The sequence below is a fragment of the Scylla paramamosain genome, chromosome 21, assembly GCF_035594125.1.
Source record: "Scylla paramamosain isolate STU-SP2022 chromosome 21, ASM3559412v1, whole genome shotgun sequence".
Classification (NCBI taxonomy): Eukaryota; Metazoa; Arthropoda; class Malacostraca; order Decapoda; family Portunidae; genus Scylla; species Scylla paramamosain.
In genome coordinates, this window is record NC_087171.1 from 15,503,018 (window position 1) to 15,525,688 (window position 22,671).

Here is a 22,671-nt window from a genome sequence, read left to right on the forward strand (position 1 = left end):
TTGGCGTCAAGACCAAACAACAATATACGTAATGTGAACCTGAAAATAATGGGTGCATTTTTTTCCCGCATCACATTGAAAGCCATAGGGTAACATGTACTCGTATTTTGCCAACGTGTCGAAAGGGACTGTGTTGGCACCATCGCAGCGATCCGGTATTATTACTATGTTTGTGGGGAGCGTGCCTGCGTGAAAGTCCTCTCAAGATGAACTCGAGCACCACCTCAAGCACGCCACTTTGTATACAAACTTTTAGCGCGGCAATTACGTGAGATTTTTCTTTTCATACAATATGCGGATCTCGACCAGCTTTGCTTTCGCGCAGGAAAAAAATATGCACGTACTTGTTTGTGAGATACTCGTATTCTTGTGTCTTAGCTGCTAAAGCGGATAGCCAAGACAAGATGAAGAAACTAAGAAAAGAAGAAAGTAAAGTGTTGAAAAGTGAATGAGGGGGAGAGAGAGAGAGAGAAAAAAAAGCAGATTGGCGGTCCGTCTTGCTTTTCATCAAGCGCTTCCTGTGTGTACGAATATAAGAACAAGAGAAAATGATGAAGCCATCAGGCCTGCACGTGGCATTCCCTATATTAAACCTATTTCCACCTATCATCCTCTTCCATAAATTTGTTTAATTTAAAGCTCCCTAATGACCCAGCACTAACAACCTGATTATTGAGTCTATTCCACCTCGTGTTCCACTCCCCACATGTGCTTACCTTCCCGCGCGAACTCGGAGATGGTGAACTGATAGTGCTGGACGTCAAACCGTGGCGGCTCCGGGGCGTCCATCACCTGAATGCTCATCTGGGTGCTGGCTGACCTCGCCCACCACCCACCGCCTGCTGCCACCACGCCCATACGGCCACGCACCACCGTTCACGTGCATGAGGAAATGGATAAAGATAAAAACGGGACGCTTATGCGCCACTCATGTCAATGCTGCATCACACAGCACTGTACAGCTTCAGACACTACTGAGTTCTGTTCCCTTCATCTCCACTCATACATCCGCACACTTCGCTTCCTCTCTCTTGTAGTCAACATTTATCCCATTCTTACTCACCACTACTCTTTGTACTCCGCCACCTTCCAACCTACTCCTCTCCCTGTCCCCCAACGAGCCACAGTCACCAGTTCCACACTCACTTGAAACCCTGCCATCTACCAGCCTACAACTCTCTCCTTCAACACACATTTTTCCTCCTCGGCCAGCTTACACTTATTCCACACTCCCTCTCTCTCTCCCTCTCCCTCTCCCCCAGCAGGCAACACTTACCCAGCTCCTCGGCCGTGACCTGTAGGGAGTAGCGGCCGCCTGAGCCCTCGTGGTCCAACTGGCGGAGAGTATAGATGACCCCCGCATCGCTAATCCCAAAGTTGACAGCATCGCTCAGCTGGTACTTCAACGCCATCCCCTCAGCGCCACTCACGTCCACCTGGGAGAATATCAGGCTTATTGGATGGGATACTTAGTGTAGTACTCGTATGTCGTGCTTGATTCAGTGTGACTCGAACGTGGCTCGGCTTTGTGGTGCAGTGTTTGCCGAAAAATTGTGAGTTCAATTCTGCCTCGCGGGAGTTTCTTTCTGTGTGGTAAATCTCTCTCGTGAAACTTGCTGGTTCCAAATTACTTACTACCTTGATGTTGCGCTGTAAATCAATCAGTTTAAAATTCTGTGCTCGTAAAGACGCCGCGCACATATATTAGTTGAGGCAAAGTAAACACATAATTTCCACGTTGATGGAAAAGATAAACAAGTGAAAAAATTATTGCGTCAATGGCAACTTTACAAAATTATTGCTTCCATCCAATACTTCATACTGATGCGTCCACCGGAGTGGTGAACTCCATGGTTTTACTGCGCTGACTAGACTGACTCAAGGGCGGAGAGCACGGAGAGAATCAAGAAGCATTTAATGAACGTAAAGCGAGATAACTGCGCAATGCAAAAGTCACATTGAAGACCACAACGCTAAGAAAAAAAATTCGACAAAAATATCACATACTGTTGGTCAGAAACGAACAGAAAAGGAGAAAATACGTCACACAACCAGAAAAATCTAACTATCCGCCAATCAACACAATACTTTGACGTAACATTTGCATTAGGTATCGCTTGGACAGAGGTCAGACTCATTAATACCTAAAAAACTCAAAGAATTTTTATATTCTTTGCGTTTCTTTGCGAGTCCATTAAACAAACCTTGCGATGAATCAGAGGAGGACCGGACCTCACACTCTCCTGCCTTTTAAAAGTGGGGGAGTCTAAGGTCCAGGGAATTTAAAAAGCTTCCGGAGTTTGATGGGACACAAAGTTTGGGATGCCGGGACCCAGATCTGCCCCGGACAGGCAGGTATTCTCTGGAGTGTGAAGGCGAAGACACCACACAAACAAATACGTGGAAAATTAAAGTTTGGGAATTGGCCATTATCTGCAGCAGCAAACACGTAGGCATGCACAAGCACAGCCTCGTCCCCACTCTAGTCAGGCTGATCAACAACCACTGATGTCACTCCTAGTCTCGATTGCTATGATAGTCAATTTTGCCCTTTTTTTATCTTCTTTTAAATTATCTCCTTTTTATTTGCCTTTTTACCTCCCATTTTTATGATTCATCTCTAAATTTTCCTTGGGTTTGGTGATATTATTATTTATTTTTTTTACTTCTAATGCATATTTTCATCCTTTGGCTACCTATGCTTTATAAACATGTATCAATAAACCATTAGTTATTATTACTGTTATTGCTATTGTTATTATTATTATTATTATTATTATTATTATTATTATTATTATTATTACATTCCTTTTCCTACACATTTTTTTTTCTTTCTTTTTTCTTTTGTATACCTCCCACACACCTACATGAATCACAGGAGGCTATTTCTGATTATATTTTCAACCTCAACGTTCAGTTCCACATTCGAATGATATTACTTTTAACTCTAATGATATGCGGCGTGATGGGACAGGGTTACTGGGGCGTGAAAATCTGTGTAGCATAGTCTTTTTTGTCTGACAGTCAGTTTGTCTTTGTTTGTCGGTCGGTCGGTCTATCTGTCTGTCTATCATCAATGGTAAATGGAACACTTAATTTCTACATTATAGGGCAATCTCCTTCTCCTCCTCCTCCTCTCCAATACACAATTCTTCAGCTGGCCGTTTTCACCCCACGCGCGCTTCACCCAATCCGTCAACCACTCGCCCCCCGCCGCCGCTGCCCGCCAAACGCCCCTGCATCAATCTTGCCACACTCCAGCTTCGGCAGTTCCTTCAGAACCGCGTGCCGTCACAAGGTAGTAATGCGTCTCTGACTTAAAAGTTCCACATGATTTCACGGTTCTCGTATTTCTAAACTTTTTAAAGACTCCGGTTACTGATTTTTTACATTTTCCCTTGTACCTTCTTCGCCTCTGTTATAAATCATTACCAGGACTCTTATTTCGCCTTCGCAACATATAACATCGCAACATATCATTACTTTCCCTTTTTTTTCTTTTAAATAACCATCACGACTTTTCTTTTCTTTTTTTTACACCCACTAAGACTCTCCAGCTTTTTCTACATATAATGACCAGATTCTCTTTCGTCTTTCATGCGGAAAATTACTACGAACCTCCATCGACTTTACTACAAACCGTCATCGAGACTTTCTTCTGCTTTTCACAACAGAAAATCACCAAAACTCTTACATTTCTTAAAAGAGATAATCACCAGGATTCTTCCTCGCTTTTTATACAGATAATCACCAAAATCTGCCTTAACTTCACGGATAAATCACCAGGACTCTCATAAATTTTCTAGACACAATCACCAAGAGCAATTCACCAAGACTTACTGCGTCGTCATTGCTGTTGTTGCTCGTTATTTATTATTTTTATTTTTGGCAATCTTAGGTTAGGTTAGGTTAATAACGATGAGCAACTGAATACTGCCACACTCCCGGTCGGCACAGCTGCACACGAGGTCCATCACAGCCACCGCAGCGCGTGACACTATCGACACCTGTCCGCTCAGGTGCATATCCGGCAACAAGGTGGCTGGCACGCGGCATCACCACCTGACAACCACGATGAATTTAGTCGTCTGATTGGTTCTCACTCTAAAAGCAATCTGTTACAACTACCACTACTGGTCAAGCAAATTCGTAGGATCTCGAACACTTCAAAGCACTGAAAGCACTGTATGTTATCAGCATTTACAAGAAAGGAGATAAAATAGAGCAGATTTACAATTTCTAGCCAGTATAATGTTTAGAGGATGCTGGTGGTGGTAGTAGTAGTAGTAGTAGTAGTAGTAGTAGTAGTAGTAGTAGTAGTAGTAATATCAACAGTATGTAGTTCAACAGATACCCTTATTATACACCAAAAAGTCTCCTACATGTACATAACATCTGTTTTTCCAATGTAATCCTAAACACCTCAATGCAAGTTTCATCACACCTCCTACCTATTACACCAGATGCCACCCACACCCTGATTCTCTCCCACCTTCCCTTACCTCCCTAACACACCGCAAACTTGTGTCCAAAGTTACTCAGGCGCGTGGGAATGCCGACACACGCACACGGCACTTCCCTTCGCTACTATATGGGCTTCGGGTGGGAGGCAGGGAAAGTGGGAGGAAGGGGCAGGGAGGCACAGAACGCCGTAAAAGTTAAAACCCAGTGTATCTTGATGGTGATGGAAGGCAGTGCTATACAAAATGGGGCCAAACACTTTACTTTTTATTTTTTTTTCGTATTTCCTGGTCTGTCTTGTTTACCTTTTAATATATTTACGTTGCGAGTGCCTTTTATAGCAAGCAGGTTTTATGCGGCGGTTAATTCTAGCTCGTGTGTGTGTGTGTGTGTGTGTGTGTGTGTGTGTGTGTGTGTGTGTGTGCCTTGAATTACCAGCTCACACAACACACGCTTTTGTCCAGGCAGTATAATGCGCCCTGCACATTACACGAGGTTAATGCAGGTACGTCGTAGTGGGTTGTGCAAGGCGGGAGGGTTTCCAGGACCGAGACTGACACTAGGGGCCCGGTAGCCTTCATTAGGGAGGCGAGCACAAGAGTATCAGCCGAGAGAGGTTACGGTGCGCTGGTATCCCGTTCAAACCAGTACATCCTGACACACTGCTGGTGGGGCTTCGAAGATGAATTCCATCCACGAATGAATGCAATAAAAATTTCAATCTAAATAATTCCATCCATTGTAAATATCCTTTAATTAATATCCAGTCTAACGTAATTTATCTACCCTAGTCTATCTATTTAGCCTTACCTATCTAATCTATTCTATGCACTTAACCTAATCTAACATAAGAACATAAGGGAAGCTGCTAAAAAGCCATCAAGCCTACGTACACGAGGGAGTTCTAGTATAAAACATACATACTTATTTCTACCTTCATTCCTTTCTGCCTATAAATGAAACTAATCTTTTAAAGTTCCCTATTGACTCGGTACTAACAACGTGATAGCCGAGTCTCTTCCAATCATCTACCACTATTTGTGAACCATTTTTTTCCTCAGTCTATACTTTAAAATCAAGCTTGAACCCTTTGCTCCCCTAATCACATTTAACTACCTTGTCTACATCACCCTTGCTATATCCCTTATGCCACTTTAATACCTCTATCAGATCCTCTCTTACTCTACGCCTATTTAACAAACGTAAATTTACATCATTGTTGGGTTACTTTTGTGGAAACCGTATAAATGTGGAATGTTCGTGAGGGTACTGGGTTGATCGATGGTAGAAGGAGGCTGTAGGAGGTTGAGAATCGTGGCGGTAAAGGTGAATTTTAAGTCCATCATACCAGACAAGCAATTTTCTATAGAACTTTGTTGGATGGAATACTATGACGCATTCAGAAACTAGTGAATGTGATCGAGTGGAATAGAAAATTTTCACTTGGTAATCTGATTCTTAACTCTTTGATTGCCAACGACTTTTTATTTCACTTGAGTAACCCCCCAAGCAAAGATACGAAGCAAATATTGAATTTTTGCACTCAGAAAGCTTTGAAGTGAGTGAGTAGGAGGGATTATGTTGGTGGTGATACACAGAATGAAGCAGAACTTTATCTATCCTGTGTATTACCACCACCACAATCCCACACACTTGCCTTAACCATACAATTCAGTCCCCTGCTTTGAAGTGAGTGGGATTGTGGTGATGGTGGACCACATTCTGAAACACTTTCTCCGCATTTCCATTACTTTCAAAAGGGTGTAGTTGGTTATATGTTTTTAAGTTATTTATTTATTTATTTATTACTATTTTTTTTTACGGTTCTAGTTTTACGGATTAGCAAGATTTCTACATTATGAACAGGAGAGACTCTTTATGAACCCAGTTAATCATCTCTGTGGCGTTGAAAAAATAATCATGGTGAAAGATTAAAGCGCTTCTGAATATGGGCCGCAGAATGAATTAGGGAAACGATACTGATCTTGTATATTATCACCAACACAGTCCCATTTACGTATCCTGCCAGCACAAGCCCGTTTGGTTAAGATAGGAAGCCTTTAACATTTATAAGGCTAAGCTAAACATGGGGTCAACTCTCTTTAACCGAACATAACCAACATCACAACTAAAAATGGCCGCTGACGTAAATGCATCACAATAATTCGTCATCATAAAACAATGAAAACTTAGTATGTTGTGGGAGGTTAAGAGAGAGAGAGAGAGAGAGAGAGAGAGAGAGAGAGAGAGAGAGAGAGAGAGAGAGAGAGAGAGAGAGAGAGAGAGAGAGAGAGAGAGAGAGTGTGTGTGTGTGTGTGTGTGTGTGTGTGTGTGTGTGGGGGGGGGGGGGTGGAGGTGGTCAGGCTTTGTTCGATTGTCTGTCTTGGGTGGGTGGGTAGCCCGTGGTGGCTGCGGCGCTGCAATGGAATGGCCTGCGGGCGTCTCTCCGCTCCCACATCGACCAACGCTATGCTTCTACGTAAATTCTTGGTCAGAAGTCGAATAATTTGCAGCACTTCCCCTGAGTCTTCTGTCTTCCTTGTATATTAATGACAATGTTGCGTATCCTGACGACTTATGGGTTGGCAGCAGATCAGAGGATTTAGTGAGGGGGAATCGGTAAATACAGCGTTGGTGAGTGTAATGCAGCAGGTTAATTGAAAACTGGCCATTTGAATTTTGTTTTCTTAATCCTATACTTTTGTCTTACTGAAGTGATGCTATAACGGTGATACTATAACTAAGACACTGATTGGTATAATATCAATAACAGCAGTAACAATGGGAATGATTACAATAACACAGACATCAGCTACTACTACTCCCACTGCCATTGCCACTACCACCATCATGAGACACAACGTAATGCTGAAGAACTATGTAAAGAGGAATATCAAGACACATTACGAACTGAATTGGCCGTCTTTCTTGCTTTTCCTCTTGTTTACTTTTGGAAACGGCATTGTCAGCAGGACCTCTTTTATTTTCATTTTTATCTTATTCTATTCATTGTCATAGGCGAGTTCACCGCACCCTCGTCAGCGGGCTCATTTCAGCAGTGTTTCCAGGTGGTTGGCTCTCCACTCATCTCATCCTCCGCGTCAGGATACATTGCACTCAACAGTCCGTCAGACAGAAAACACTACATTTTGAAAACCTACTAACAATTTTCGAGCGCGTCTCATCATCTCAGTATAAATCAAAGCACAAGATCTAACTCTTTTTTACCTTATCTCTGGATCACAGTTGCAAAAAAAAGTGCATATTTCTTGACGTAATTAGTGAGTCCGCCCACCAAAAATGAGGCTCTAGTAATGAAAGATTATGATATGAAGTCCTGGATGCGCGCACGGCAAACACACGTCAATCAGTCTCTTTTTCTTTCTTTCCCATTCCTGTTGCTCTTCGTTTAAGGAGAAGACAGTCAGTAGATCCTTTTTTTCCTCCCAGTCCCCATCATCGATCATAAACAAGCCTCATTACTGTTCGTATTTGAGAAGCAACAACTGACAATCGTGTTCGCAGTAACCACGTCGGAATATTCCTGCAAACGTCCTAAAGCTGATCCAGCAACGTGAGGCAATAAGTGAACAGAAAAGAGTTTACGTAGGGTAGCTACTTTAAAATCATAAGACTGTATGTGAGAGGCGTTTAGAATAAATATACTTCAAGAAGGAAGAAGTTACATGGAAAATCTGTGAAATATACAAGGGGGAATGAAATAAGACTGACCTGGACGAAGGAATAGAGACAATCAGTAAGTACTGTTAAAAATGTAAAACAGTCGACAACGAGCACCTCCTGTATATCTCTAACTTAATATTATGATTACCAACTTGCTCTATTGTCTCAAAACCGCTCATTCAATTTTTATTCACTACAAAACTCCCCCTTGACAATCTAATATGAATTAATCTACTACTATGCAAATCTTTCATTATATTCCCACTCGTACATGTGTTGAGAGAAATATTACACTGCTTTATCATCCCAAAACTACTTATTCTATTCTTATACACTAGAAAACACTCCAGTAACAATCTAACACGAATTATTCTACGACTATGCAAAACTTTTCATTACACTCCCGCTCGTATATGAGTTAAGAGATGACGAGACTTATGTAGGAAGAGGAGAGAAGGAGATGAAAGTGCGGGGACAAAAGAGGAAGAGCAAGACCGAAGCTGAGATGGATGGACTGCGTGAAGGAAGATTTGAGAGGAAAGCAACTGTCAGAGGAAGACGAGTGCGATGGAGCAGGTTGGAGAAGAGATGTCAGAAGCGTCGACCCTGCATGAAGTGGGAGATGATATTGAGAAAGATGGTGTTATTCCTATATACTAGCACACTAGCAAATAATATGATGCTTTTACATTTGTTGCCACGTAAGGATGCCTCTACGAATGCAACTACTGAACATTCATTGCATGCATCTATTCATTTTAACACTTTCAGTATCTTATTTTTCTTTTTCACCGTAATTGCTAAGAGCTTTTTTTTTTCTTTTTAATATGGCGCCATTATGTGATTGTTGCCGTCATGTAAGGATCCCTCCATGAATGCAACTACTGAACATTCTTTATATTCATCTATCCTTTTTTTAACACTTTCGTTATTAGATTTTTTATACAATTACCAGGAGCTTTTTAGACACTTACCTCCAACTACAGTTTCTTCAGTATATTCGTAGGTTGGGAGATATACAATTAACCCTGTTTTCTCTCTTCTCTCTGCGTGTCCTTGCAAATAATTTCTACGGTGCTCTAAAATTTTAACACGGCCATATTAGGCACAGTTAATATGATGACCTCAACTGCTTCTCCCTCACACGTCGTTCCAATGTCTAATTTATGTTATTCGCTACTCCTTTCGTTGCTATGTAGGCGTCTATCATAGCTTAACACTTTCTTTCCTATAATCAGGAGTTCTTTACGCATTTCGGCTCATTTGTTCATGCTCCGATGGTAAACAGTTTTTTATATTACAGGAAAAAAAAAAAAAACTATATAAACACGCATCTCTCCTCATTCGGCTTTTACCCGTTCATGCTCTGATGGTAAACAGTTTTAATAATACCTAAAAAAAAAAAAAAAAAGACGATTTAAGCACGCATCCACCGCAGTCTCTTTCCACCAAGCTCCCTGAACTCGCTCATCAATATCACCCCTGCAGCGCTCCGAGTCTTACGTCAGGACTAAGGAAGATAACCGAGCCTCTCTATCTTCCTTGGTCAGACAGAAGAATCGATGCGTTACATGGACGCCTCTCATGCTCTCTGCTTAACCTGCTGCAGCTGCTCCTCTCATTTTCTTGCCTCCTACTCTCATCTCCCTTACTGATCCTAGCCATTCGTTATCTTCCCCACTGCTTCCTCATTCATGTTAGATTACTGATTCAACAGCGCGAGAAATGTGTCTTCGGTGTTCATTAAGCCAGTATTAATGAGTGTTGCCGCTCTGGAGTGGTTTGCCTTACCTCGTGATGGAAATATATAATAAATAAGGTTCTTTAGCAGTTTCAACAAACCAATTCATTTCTAGTTAAGATATTTTTTTTTTTTTAGGGGGGGCGACTGAAGTAAATGATGTTGATTCACTATTCAAATCACACGACCGGTGGAAATTCGTTAGTTAAAACTGCAGACCGACTGAAAAATACTGAACGTGCTCAGGAAAAATCGCATTAGTTTATTCCCGATGGCCACCGTCCCCGCCTCTCACTCTCCCGCACGCCAGGAAAAACACGCATATGAAGCGATCAAAGTCATGCACGAGGAAGGCTCAGAATGATGGTCAATCAGAGGCAGCGGCCCCACGTCGGTTCAGACTGACTCATTCAACTCAAACCAGGCGGAAACCCAAACCTGATGAATAACCCGCGGCCGTCATTCAGCAGGTGAGGCAGGTGATTCGTTCCCGTGGCAGGTGATTAGCTGCCACGGAACTCTGATTGACGCTGAAATGCTGACTCTCACGGCCACACTAATGAGGTTGTGTGTGTGTGTGTGTGTGTGTGTGTGTGTGTGTGTGTGTGTGTGTGTGTGTGTGTGTGTGTGTGTGTGTGTGTGTGTGTGTGTGTGTGTGTGTGTGTGTGTGTGTGTGTGTGTGTGTGTTGTCTCACCGTCAGGAGGGAGGTGTGGATGGGCACGTCCTCCTTCAACGTCACGCGATACTCAGGCTGAGAGAACTGCAGGCTGGGAGGTCGCTGATGTTGCTGTTGTTGCTGCAGCCGCCCTTGGTGACGCTTCCTCAGGCGGCGTCCAGTACCTTGCCTCCCCCGCTGCTCCTGCTGGTGGTGGTGGAAGTGACTGCGGTGTCCATGTGCCTTGTGGGAGTTTTGAATTGCCGAGAGCGTGGCGCGCCTCGGCCTGGCCCGCGTGGATGGCGAGGCGTGGTTCAGGCAGACAGGGAGGGCCTCTCGCTGGCTCACGCTGAAGGGCCCGCGTGACTGCCGTGCCCTGGATGGACTCTCCTTCACCCAGTGTAGGTTTCGTAGTGTGCTGGACTCATGCCCCGCTTCTGTCGCCTCAAGGACGCTCTTCAACCACCTGCCGTGTTTGCTCCTCTTATCTCGACGCCCCACCGACGTCACGCCTGCCAGTGACACAGAAAAAAGCTTCGTTCAGTTAATCACCTAAACTTAGAATATAAAGTTTACATGCTAATCCTAAAATGTGCGTTACCTCAAAGGAAAAAAAAAGAGGGATAGGGGACAAGAAAGATATGCATACAGATTATAGATAAATAACGTATATTTTGCACAGGACTTTTACTTTGCGGTTGCTCCATATAGATGACTCCACTTGAGAGAGAAAACTCTACCCGCATTAGCTTCTCATCTGAGCCTCATCCCTCTAGCTCGCCTGTCCCTTCCCTCCCTCCACACACAGACTTGTCGCCTCACCAATCTTCACACTAGCTATTCGTTCCCCCATCTCACACCCACTGCTCGTTCCTCCCCTCTCTTCCACACGCTCACGCCTCCCTCCTTCCCTGCCACCACGCTCACATATTGCCTCTCCCTCCCTCTCTCCTCTCACACTCGTCTCGTCGCCTCGCCCCATCCACTCATCCCGCTCCTCGTCCCCCTCCAACCCTTACAAAGTTAAATGTCACAAGTTTGAGAGAAGTTGGGTCTTCGCGCAGGGAACGGCGTCGCCGGCATCTCATCCAACTGTCACGGCCCCAAACTTTTGCCTGCTGCCAAATTAACGATTACCAAATAGTTAGTAGGAAATATGAGCTGCTAACTACTAAATTGGCTGCCTCGCTTCCTGCTTCGGTTTCCGCGGTATTGTCGAGGATCACGGTTGCGCTCTACCGTGTATAGATTTATTGCTTCAGATTCACGTATCTCGAGTCTGTTATTGGACACACGAGAGCCAGGAAGAGAAACCCACTCTGAGTTATTACAGCTTTTTTTTTTCTTGTCCTCCTCTTCCTCGTTTTCCTTCTTCTCCTGGTCCTACTTCTTGTCCTCCTCCTCTTCCTCCTCTTGTCCCTCCCCACCAACTTCATTTCTTCCTCCTCCTCCTCATCATCACTATTCTCATCAACATTTCCTCCACTCCTGTGCCTTATTGTTCTTGTTTGTCTCCTGTCCCTGCATTTCCTCCTCCTCCTCCTCCTCCTCCTCCTCCTCCTGAAGATGAAATTTTCCCGAGTCTGCTAACTAACGCAGCCTTGAAAGAAGAGAAAGAAAACTTATAAAGAAATTAATGTTTCGTAAAGAGAGACGAAAAACAAAAAGTAGCAACATAAAATCAGTAACTTATGAAACTCTGTGAAATTATAGCAAAGTGAAGTTATTAATTTTATTCAGTGCACATAAACTTTTTTCCCGGGTTTAATTTTACACACACACACACGCAAGTTTCAGCGGGTGACTCTCAGGAGCTTTCACCCCGCGGGCCAATAGCACGAGGTGGTTATTTAGTGAAGTAATTTCCCTAGCTGACTGGTGTAATAAGCGGGCACTTGCTTGGCTGAGTCACCTCCTCATTCACGTCTAAGTGTGATCCCGAACCTAACATGGGGTTCAGGCGGCAGGTCCGTGCTAAGCGGTGGCTTGTGAAGGTCTCCTCTGCTCACCTGCCACTTGTTTGCTTATGGCGGGCTATGTAGACTAGTGAGTTGTTGTATATTCTCACTGTTTATACCTGCTTATTTGCACTTATGTGTATTTTTTTACTAGTCTGGAAACTTCCTTTAACCCTTCCTGCCCTTAGAATAATAGAAAACAAGAGATTTAAAAGAAAAAGTAGTGGACATACACGAGGCATCCCTATAAAATCATGTTTTTTTCTGTTATTTTTTATGTGTATTCTTTTAGCCCTCCCTACCATTAGAATAACAGAAAATGAGAGATTTCAAAATGTTAGTGGACATACACAAGGCAATTTTTTTTTATTTTCTATATGTATTCAACGCTTTCACTTTTTCTCCTGTTGTTTTTAGAGCCCTTTTTTTTTTTACTCATCTCTTAAATAGTTCTCTCTCCTAGGAGAGACAAAATTAACTTCCCCTTTATTCTTGTGGCACCGGATTATTTTTTTTCTCTCAAATTTACTTTAGTATATAAGTTTTACCTGAGTAACCGCTTTTATCTTTTTTTTTCTTTTAACTTTTGTTTTTGTTCGATTATGTGCTAAAAATAACTACACACGCACAGACTCTCTCTCTCACTCTCTCTCTCTCTCTCTCTCTCTCTCTCTCTCTCTCTCTCTCTCTCTCTCTCTCTCTCTCTCTCTCTCTCTCTCTCTCTCTCTCTCTCTCTCTCTCTCTGTCTGTGTGTGTGTGTGTGTGTGTGTGTGTGTGTGTGTGTGTGTGTGTGTGTGTGTGTGTGTGTGTGTGTGCGCACTTGTAAACATTTCTTTCACGTTGTTCTAAATGCTAACGAGTGATCATAGAAGTGCAAAGGTTAAATCACAGACTAGGGAAAAAAAAAAAAGGTGGGGGGAGAAGCTCCAAGAAACAACCAGACCTACATGTGGCAGGTTCTTGCTGACAATAGGATAGTGTTGACTGTACTATGTGAATAAAAATAAATAAATAAATAAAAACGGAAACCTGCTAAACGCCATCAAACTTACACGTGGCACGTTCTTGCCGACAATAGGACGGCAAGCTGAATATACGATGTAACCAACTAAACACTTACAACATTTTACATTACCCCACCGCCCCGCACCTCCGCCAAATCTCACTACACTGCGCCACCAAGCACCGCCACGCAACGCTCTTGGCTAATGTAGTCGATTAACTTACTGCCGCATTCAACGTCACTGCGTTTTGCTTCTTCCCTCACTTTTAACTCCCACGGCTTGTGCAGAGAGGTCGCCAGTGGATCAGAGAAGTTAAAACTGGAGTGAAAATACAAAAGGAAGTGAAAATGAGTGCGGCAGGTTAATTAATTTCGAACAGACTTAACAACTGCCAGCTGAGCCTCTCCGCGCACACACACACACACACACACACACACACACACACACACACACACACACACACACACACACACACACACACACGCAAAAAAAAATTACTATAACCAAGAAAGAAGTTAAAATAATAATAAGAAAGATAAGATAACAGAGATAACATAAGAGATAACATAAGAGAGGAAAAAATATGAGGGCGTCAAGGACAAAAATAACAACTAGAAAACTATAATAGAAATATAGAGGAAAAAAAAAGCAGATGATTAAATTCTATAAACCTCTAAAAAGACATAAAATCCTGAGTAGTAACGTTATTTGAATAGTTTCCGGAGCGGCTCTGGACAAGGACTAATGAAAATGGTTAATGTGAGGCGGATGACGCTGTGTGCGAGTCCTTTGAATGAGAGAGAGAGAGAGAGAGAGAGAGAGAGAGAGAGAGAGAGAGAGAGAGAGAGAGAGAGAGAGAGAGAGAGAGAGAGAGAGAGAGAGAGAGAGAGAGAGAGAGAGAGGGAGAAATCGTGGGGAAGAGTAAAATATATATAAACCATGTGTCTGGTCTATCATTGACCCAAACTATTTTATTTTTTCCAATGACTCAATATTCAAATGCCGCCTCTGGGTCCCTCACACCTCAATGGCACCATATCAACACATGGGCCAGTATTTGGAAACGCTTTGGCCTCTCATCAGCACTATTTTCAGAAGAAGAGAGAGAGAGAGAGAGAGAGAGAGAGAGAGAGAGAGAGAGAGAGAGAGAGAGAGAGAGAGAGAGAGAGAGAGAGAGAGAGAGAGAGAGAGAGAGAGAATAAATGTAAGGTACCAATGAACATTTTTCTCTCATTGATGATGCAGAATCCCTGTTAAACCATTTCTAATACTAATAGAAGTATAGCTACAAATAAAGGCAAGGTGGGAAGCGACAAACAGCTGCAGCAGGAAAATGAAGATGAAGAATACGAAATGCCAAGGGGAACAAACCAAAAGGAAATGAACACAGTGAGGAAAAATTCACTTTAGAATCAAGAAAAAAAGTTATGAAAAAAAAAAAAACTACAAACAACAAAAGTCAGAGAGAGAGAGAGAGAGAGAGAGAGAGAGAGAGAGAGAGAGAGAGAGAGAGAGAGAGAGAGAGAGAGAGAGAGAGAGAGAGAGAGAGAGACACAGGAAAGATAAATAAATGGTAAACAAAAAATAAATCACTACGTTGAAATTGTGTTAAGAGAAACAAAGAAAGAGATTACGGAGGCAAGAATTTTGTATAAACTGCTCCAATACAAATGTTTGCCTTTTAAAAGTGGACAAAACGCAGGTGCTTTCCGTCGGTGCTCGTAAAAGTGACACATTTCCAGAGAATCGATGCTGGCTGGCTGATCTCGGCTTTCCGTGTCTCTTCAGGAAGGTTAAGAAATAATCCAACCCTGCATTATCTTAATTAAAGACAAGTAATTATCAACTAGCATAACTCGTGGAAAATTTCATGTATTAAGTTGAGCGTTAATTTCTCAACGATGTAAGTATAATCTAAATATGAATATTAATATTAATAAAGGTTAACGTATTCCTTGAACTATCAGATCGATGCTCAAGCAGGATCCGCGAGTTACACTTATAAAGGAAGCAATAAGTTTAAGTATAAAACAACGCCAAAAACTCTATCTTCATGACGGAAACATCGCGGTTTAACACCAACTTCTTTTTTTTTCGCGCTACCACACACTCGAACAGAAAGTGAGGAAACAAATAGAAAACCCAATAAAAGAATAAAAGCTTGGGTACGTTTTGGCCTCCGAACGAAAATAATGGAAAAGCAGACAGAGATGTGATAGCTTGCCACCTTTCTGATTGCTGAGTATCGCGTAATGAACGAGGCGTAGAAAATTCAATGCGAAATGTGAGGAGGACTGTCACTTTTTTACTTACCTATTTATTTACTTAGCGTCTGAGTACAAGGAAGAGTATAACGAATACTAAAAGATGTGAGAGCTTGCAGCCTTTTTTGAAGTCTGAGTATCGCCTAATGAACGAAAGGGTAGAAAATTCAATACGAAATGTGTGGAGGTTTGTTACCTTTTTAGCGTCTGTGTACAATGAATAGTAAAACCAATACTAAGAGTGTGAGAGCTTGCTGTTTTTTTGGTGTCTGAGTATCGCTTAATTAACAAATAAGCAGGATATCCAATACTAGGTGTGCGAAAGTTCGTTACATTTCGCGCCTGAAACTTGTCATTATTTTGGTGGCCGAGTGCAAAGAACAGTAAAGTCAATACTAAAAGTGTGAGAGCTTGCTACCATTCCGGCGTCTGAGTATCGCGTAATGAACAAGTAAGTAGAAAATCCAATATTAAACGTGTGAAAGCTGCTACTTTTTCGTGTATGAATCACTGTGTAACCTCCAGGAAAAAAAAAAGAAAAAAAAAACTACGAGACTGAGAGTGGCTGGAGGTAATCTCAGCAAATTTCCATCCACTGCGGCAGGTGTGTTGGAGAGAGACGAACAGATTCGCCCACGCCTGTCTTGTCCAACCGCTCAGTGTGCCTTCATGCCTTAGCAGCGGGAAAGATTTGCAACAGTGCATTCAACTAGTTTCAGTGTTATGGTGAGAAACCTGGAGTCTTACAGAACCCTTATAATGACTCAAGTGCTAATAGTGAAAATGAGAGAATAATATTTTCATTGACAGGTTGAGATACCAAAACAGAATACGATGTGGATTAGAAAACAGATTAACAATTGAAGACCCATAAACTAAAATTAAAATAAACGAGCGGAAATAAGCAGGAAATATAAAAATTACAGTAACATCAAAGCAAGCTAGAAATAATAGCTAAAAGAAAGGAGAACGGACAAAAAAAAAAAATATATATATACATATATATATATATATATATATATATATATATATATATATATATATATATATATATATATATATATATATATATATATATATATATATATATATATATATATATATATATATATATATATATATATATATATATATATATATATATATATATATATATATATATATATATATAGGGGGATGAAAAGTTTTATTTCGGTGCCTTGAAAGAAATGGATAGTTGAGAAAGATGAATGGAGAAGATTGGCCAAGGCTTTTCTACCCCCAGCTGACTGATGATGATGAGGAGGATAAAGATGATGATGATGACGTGTTGACTAGCGCTTCACCTCACCACTCACTCCCTCCTTCCCTCCTATCCACACATTGCATCACCTTACACGGACCACCATCACCATAATTTCCACCTCCCTCCCACCACTTAAAGAGACTCTCATCTTCCATCACAGTCACTCAGCATCCATCAGTCACAATGCCGTCTCTCCGCCTCGCTTTCCCCGTGGGAGGCAAAACGAGGAAGGGGCGGAGGACACTTTTTCCATTCCTGCATTTCCGGCTCGCCGTCAGGAGCAGGAGCGTCGTCAGTGGCCGTGAATCACTCTGCAGTAGCGCTCCCGCCCGCCTGTCACTTGTGATGCACGGCGAGTCCCCAGCGAAGAGATGCTATTACCAGAAGGCTTCACAAACTTGTTTACTGCCACCGCATCCGGAAGTATGGAGTAGGATTTCCTTGGCATCATTTACCTCATCTCTCTCTCTCTCTCTCTCTCTCTCTCTCTCTCTCTCTCTCTCTCTCTCTCTCTCTCTCTCTCTCTCTCTCTCTCTCTCTCTCTCTCTCTCTCTCTCTCTCTCTCTCTCTCTCTCTCTCTCTCTCTCTCTCTCTCTCTCTCTCTCTCTCTCTCTCTCTCTCTCTCAGTTCGGAACAGTTTATATGCAAATGACGGGTCTTACTTGTGTACTAAATCGTGAGCAGCGCCTCGGTAAATATTGTTAAGCAGCACGGTGACCTCTCCCTCTCTCCCTCGCTGACCCCGCGGCGACTAAATCTTTATTGCTATATGAATGGCTTGGTTGGAGGAGATTTGGGAAGAGGCAGAGGCGAGAAGAATGGGCTAAGGAGGAGGAGGAAGAGAAGGAGAAGGAGGAGGAGGAGGAGGAGGAGGAGGAGGAGGAGGAGGAGGAGGAGGAAGAGGAGGAGGAGGAGGAGGAACAAAAGAACGGGAACGCAAAGGAAAATCAACTGGTATCCGATATTTAGTCCTGTCCGTGTCTGTTTGTGATAAGCTACACTCTCCGAAAGTAAGAGGTGTAGGATAGTTAAGGCCTGAAGGAGGAGGAGAAGGAGGAGGAGGAAGAGGAAGAGGAAGAGGAGGAGGAGGAGGAGGAGGAGGAGGAGGAGGAGGAGGAGGAGGAGGAGGAGGAGGAGGAGGAGGAGGAGGAGGAGGAGGAGCTTCACTTCTATCCTCTCTTATTACGTAACTTTCACCACTACTCACAAATAAACAAACGGGGTGTCTTTCCTTGTCGTAATAATTAACTAAAAACTTTCATTTCTGCAATCACCAGCGTGTATTAGTTTACTGGACTTGTAATTCCGTAATAAACATAATTTCCTCCCCCCATTAAATACTTGCACACACTTGAAAGAGTTTTTTTATCCTTTCTGATCTGAAGTCGCTTTAACCTTCAGGGTGATTTTTATTGCATCATAAAGGATCGTATTTACGTTCCCTAAAACATTACTCCAACACAAGGAAACATCAAAGGAATTTCAAATGATAAAAAGAATTAAAAAAAAATCCATTGCACGTAGTTTTATTAATGAATTAATCAATGTATTAATCACCCGTTTGAGAGAGAGAGAGAGAGAGAGAGAGAGAGAGAGAGAGAGAGAGAGAGAGAGAGAGAGAGAGAGAGAGAGAGAGAGAGAGAGAGAGAGAGAGAGAGAGAGCACCCAAAGTTTGCAATATATAGTGAACACGCACGTAGCCTCTTGTTGTCATTATCATACGGGCATTTGGTCATGACAAGCGGCGTCACGCTCAGCTAGTGGACGGAAGGGTAGAGGGATATGAAGCTGAGAGTCTGTTGTTCCCGTCCCACCCACTCAGACTCTCTCTCTCTCTCTCTCTCTCTCTCTCTCTCTCTCTCTCTCTCTCTCTCTCTCTCTCTCTCTCTCTCTCTCTCTCTCTCTCTCTCTCTCTCTCTCTCTCTCTCTCTCTCTCTCTCTCTCTCTCTCTCTCTCTCTCTCTCTCTCTCTCTCTCTCTCTCTCTCTCTCTCTCTCTCTCTCTCTCTCTCTCTCTCTCTCTCTCTCTCTCTCTCTCTCTCTCTCTCTCTCTCTCTCTCTCTCTCTCTCTCTCTGCAGCTCAGTCGACTCATCATTAACGTGGGACAGGAAGCATTACCCGACCTATCCCATTAAAAATTTGGCACTTTCTTTTCTTCCTTGCATTGCTGAAGCCGGGACGTCATTCTCCAGTGAACGGAAAATCATTGGAATCTCTGCACACATACGGGAATTGACAATATTTTCGTGCATTTTCTTGTGATTTGTTAATTTCCGAATCACATCATTTACTTAATATTTTCACGAGCCTAGTTAACGAAGTACGTTTTCTTGTGTTTTCTTTGCTGCTTATTTCCTTTAAAATCGCTTTTATATATTATTTTCACGACTCTTATTAACGTAGTATATTGTTTTGTATTTTCGTGACTTGTTTCTCTCCCAGGAATCCAAGTTAACGTTTCCACTCCCTCTATGACGTTCTGATTCTCCTGTGTAAAGACATGCATCTGCCGCCTCCGTGACGATGGTTGATAAGATTGTCACTGCACGATTATCACCACCACCGCCATCACTACCAGCTGAACGAGCACGAATCCCGCCATCACCAATAATACCATCAGCATCAACAAAAATAGCAAAATCATCACCACCAAAACAACAACCACAACAGCAGCAACAATTATCTTCACAACATACTTCCCCAACGACGAACGAACGAACACTGAAAAATAACGCCACAAATCCAAACTGGGAAAACTAGGAAACACTGAAGAGAAAACAGGCAAGGAAACACACGAGGGAGGAGGAGAAACACTAATAAAAAGCCACGTGTATCGACAACACCTGCACCCGTGGCCTCATAACCCGCTGGAAACAACACAAATGCACTGAGAGTTTGAACAGAGGGGAGTGGCGGCGGCGATGGCGACTAAGGAGGACGAGGGGGAGAAGCCGGAAGGAGGACGACGAGGAGGAGGAGGAGGAGGAAAAGGAGGAAGACGTGGAACAGGAAAAGGACGTGGAGGAAAAGAACGAAGAGAGTTGGGAGATTAGGAGGAAGAGGAGGAGGAGGAGGAGGAGGAGGAGGAGGATGCTGAGGTGGAGAAGAAGGTAGAAAAGGAAGAGGAAAAGGCCGAGAGAAGAGGAGCAGGATGTGGAAAAAAAAAGAAAGAGGAGGAGGGCAAAACCAAGGAGAAAGAAGAGGAGGACAAAGCAGGATAGGAGAACGACGAGGGAGGAGGAGGAGGAGGTATAAGAGAAAGTCCAATCACCATTACGAGGCAGAACTTGCAGTGTTTCCTCCCGCGCCATTAAACACCATTACCACACGGGAAGGAGAAGCAAGTTGGACAGCCTCTTAACCTCGCTCATGCTCATCATATCACTAAACCACTGCAGGGGTGCGCTGTGGCTTGCAGTAAGAATAGTGGCAGTGGTGCTGGTGGTGATGCTGTACTGGTAATGATGGTGGTGGTGGTGGTGGTAGGAGAAGTAGTGGTAGTAGTAGAAGTAGTAGAAGTAGTAGTAGTAGTAGTAGTAGTAGTAGTAGTAGTAGTAGTAGTAGTAGTAGTAGTAGTAGTAGTAGTAGTAGTAGCAGTAGCAGTAGTAGTAAAAGAAAAACAAGAAGTAATATCAGTATTACTAGTAAAGGCAGTAGTAGCAGTAATGGTAGTAGCAGCAGTAGCAGAAGTAGTAATGTTAGAAACGCATCCCCACCCTTTTCAACGGCACTCCCTCGAAACATTATAAAAGCAGAAGGCAGTCAAAGAGCATCCCTTAGCCAGCGCAATACAATAATGTGAAATGAGCCAAACATTCTCCTTATACTTAATGAAATGTGGCAAGCGGTCTCCGTAGACTTATGCCACGGGGAAATCTGGCTAAGGCTTTCTGAAAAGGTTGAATCTTCATACACATCTCGAATCTGCATAAAGTCTAATGAATTGTTTTGAGTTAGAGAGAGAGAGAGAGAGAGAGAGAGAGAGAGAGAGAGAGAGAGAGAGAGAGAGAGAGAGAGAGAGAGAGAGAGAGAGAGAGAGAGAGAGAGAGAGAGAGAGAGAGAGAGAGAGAGAGAGAGAGAGAGAGAGAGAGAGAGAGAGAGAGAGAGAGAGAGAGAGAGAGAGAGAGAGAGAGAGAGAGAGAGAGAGAGAGAGAGAGAGAGAGAGAGAGAGAGAGAGAGAGAGAGAGAGAGAGAGAGAGAGAGAGAGCTTGTTTTTAGGATCAAATTACTTCCTACGAAAACACCTTATAAGCGTAAATGTTCAGGCGAAAGGATAATTATTTAGTAACGAATTAATAAATTAGCTTCTGTACAAAGGCCAGGAATATTAGAATACATTATGCATGATTACTGAACAGAAACAACAAAGCATCCAAAACAAACAGCAACAAAAAGAAACATACAGAAAAACTAGAACAAAAAAGAACAAAAGCGAACAATAAAATAATAACAAAAAGAACAAAACAAGAACAAAAACAAGAAGGCGAAAGAGACAGACGAAGGTGAACAAGAACTGCATCAAGAACACCACCACCACCACCAACACAAACAACAACAATATCAACAACAACAACAACAACAACAACAACAACAACAACAACAACAACAACAACAACAACAACAACGCCATCCCCCAAAGTCTTCTGAAGCAGACAACACGATACCATTTCCTCACATCGAGAATAATTTCTTCCACGACACAATTACACTAGCCAGTCAATCCCTTCCTCCCTTCCTCCTTTCCTTCCTTCCCCGAGGCACCGTCCGCTAATCCTCGGACGCAGAATGAGCCCTCGGTAATCCCTCCAACCCTGAGAAATATTGGCTTCTCTTACTCCATTCCTTTCTCTTTCTTTACTCCTCCGCCTGAAGCTGCCTCTCAAAACTGTCCCCGAGATTCGCTTTTCTTCAAGTGATTCATATGTCTCCCTCCCTTAATGGAATACAGAGAGAGAGAGAGAGAGAGAGAGAGAGAGAGAGAGAGAGAGAGAGAGAGAGAGAGAGAGAGAGAGAGAGAGAGAGAGAGAGAGAGAGAGAGAGAGAGAGAGAGAGAGAGAGAGAGAGAGAGAGAGAGAGAGAGAGACGGAGGGAGGTATAGGAAGCAGGAAAGGAAAGAAGGGAGATATGCAGGGAGGAAGAAAAAGAAGAGAGAGGACGGAGGAAGGGAGAGGAAAAAGAAGGGAGAGAAGAAAACGAGAGGATGCAGGAAGGGAGAGACGCAAGAAGAGAGGAAGAAGGGAGGGAGAGGAGGGGAGAAGATATTTGAAAGGGTGCAGGAGGGACAATAGACGAAAGAGAGTAGAGGGAGAGATAGAGAGAGAGTAATGGGGAGGGAGAGGAAGAACGGAAAAAAAGAAGTTGATAAGAGAGGAATAGGAAAAGAGAGGGAAGGAGGAACAAGGGAAGGAGAAAGGGGAATCGAGAACCAAAAAAAGGGAGAAATAAAGAATGTACAATGGAGTAAAAGGGAGGAATAGAAAAGAAAGAAAACGAGAGAGAGAGAGAGAGAGAGAGAGAGAGAGAGAGAGAGAGAGAGAGAGAGAGAGAGAGAGAGAGAGAGAGAGAGAGAGAGAGAGAGAGAGAGAGAGAGAGAGAGAGAGAGAGAGAGAGAGAGAGAGA

At 42.9% G+C, this 22,671-nt stretch overlaps 1 protein-coding gene across 2 annotated transcripts in view; it reads right to left on the reverse strand.

The window, feature by feature from the left end:
* LOC135111102 (DE-cadherin-like) overlaps positions 1-22,671 on the reverse strand; it is a 99,511-nt gene that overhangs the window by 25,466 nt on the left and 51,374 nt on the right. The window contains exons 3-5 of one of the 2 annotated variants that reach the window (XM_064024060.1): positions 10,582-11,054; positions 1,277-1,436; positions 717-842 (exon numbers count right to left, since the gene is read on the reverse strand). In XM_064024060.1, coding sequence (XP_063880130.1) covers positions 717-842; positions 1,277-1,436; positions 10,582-11,054 — 759 coding nt within the window. The remainder of the gene's footprint in view (positions 1-716; positions 843-1,276; positions 1,437-10,581; positions 11,055-22,671) is intronic. The other variant, XM_064024061.1, reaches the window with a different exon arrangement.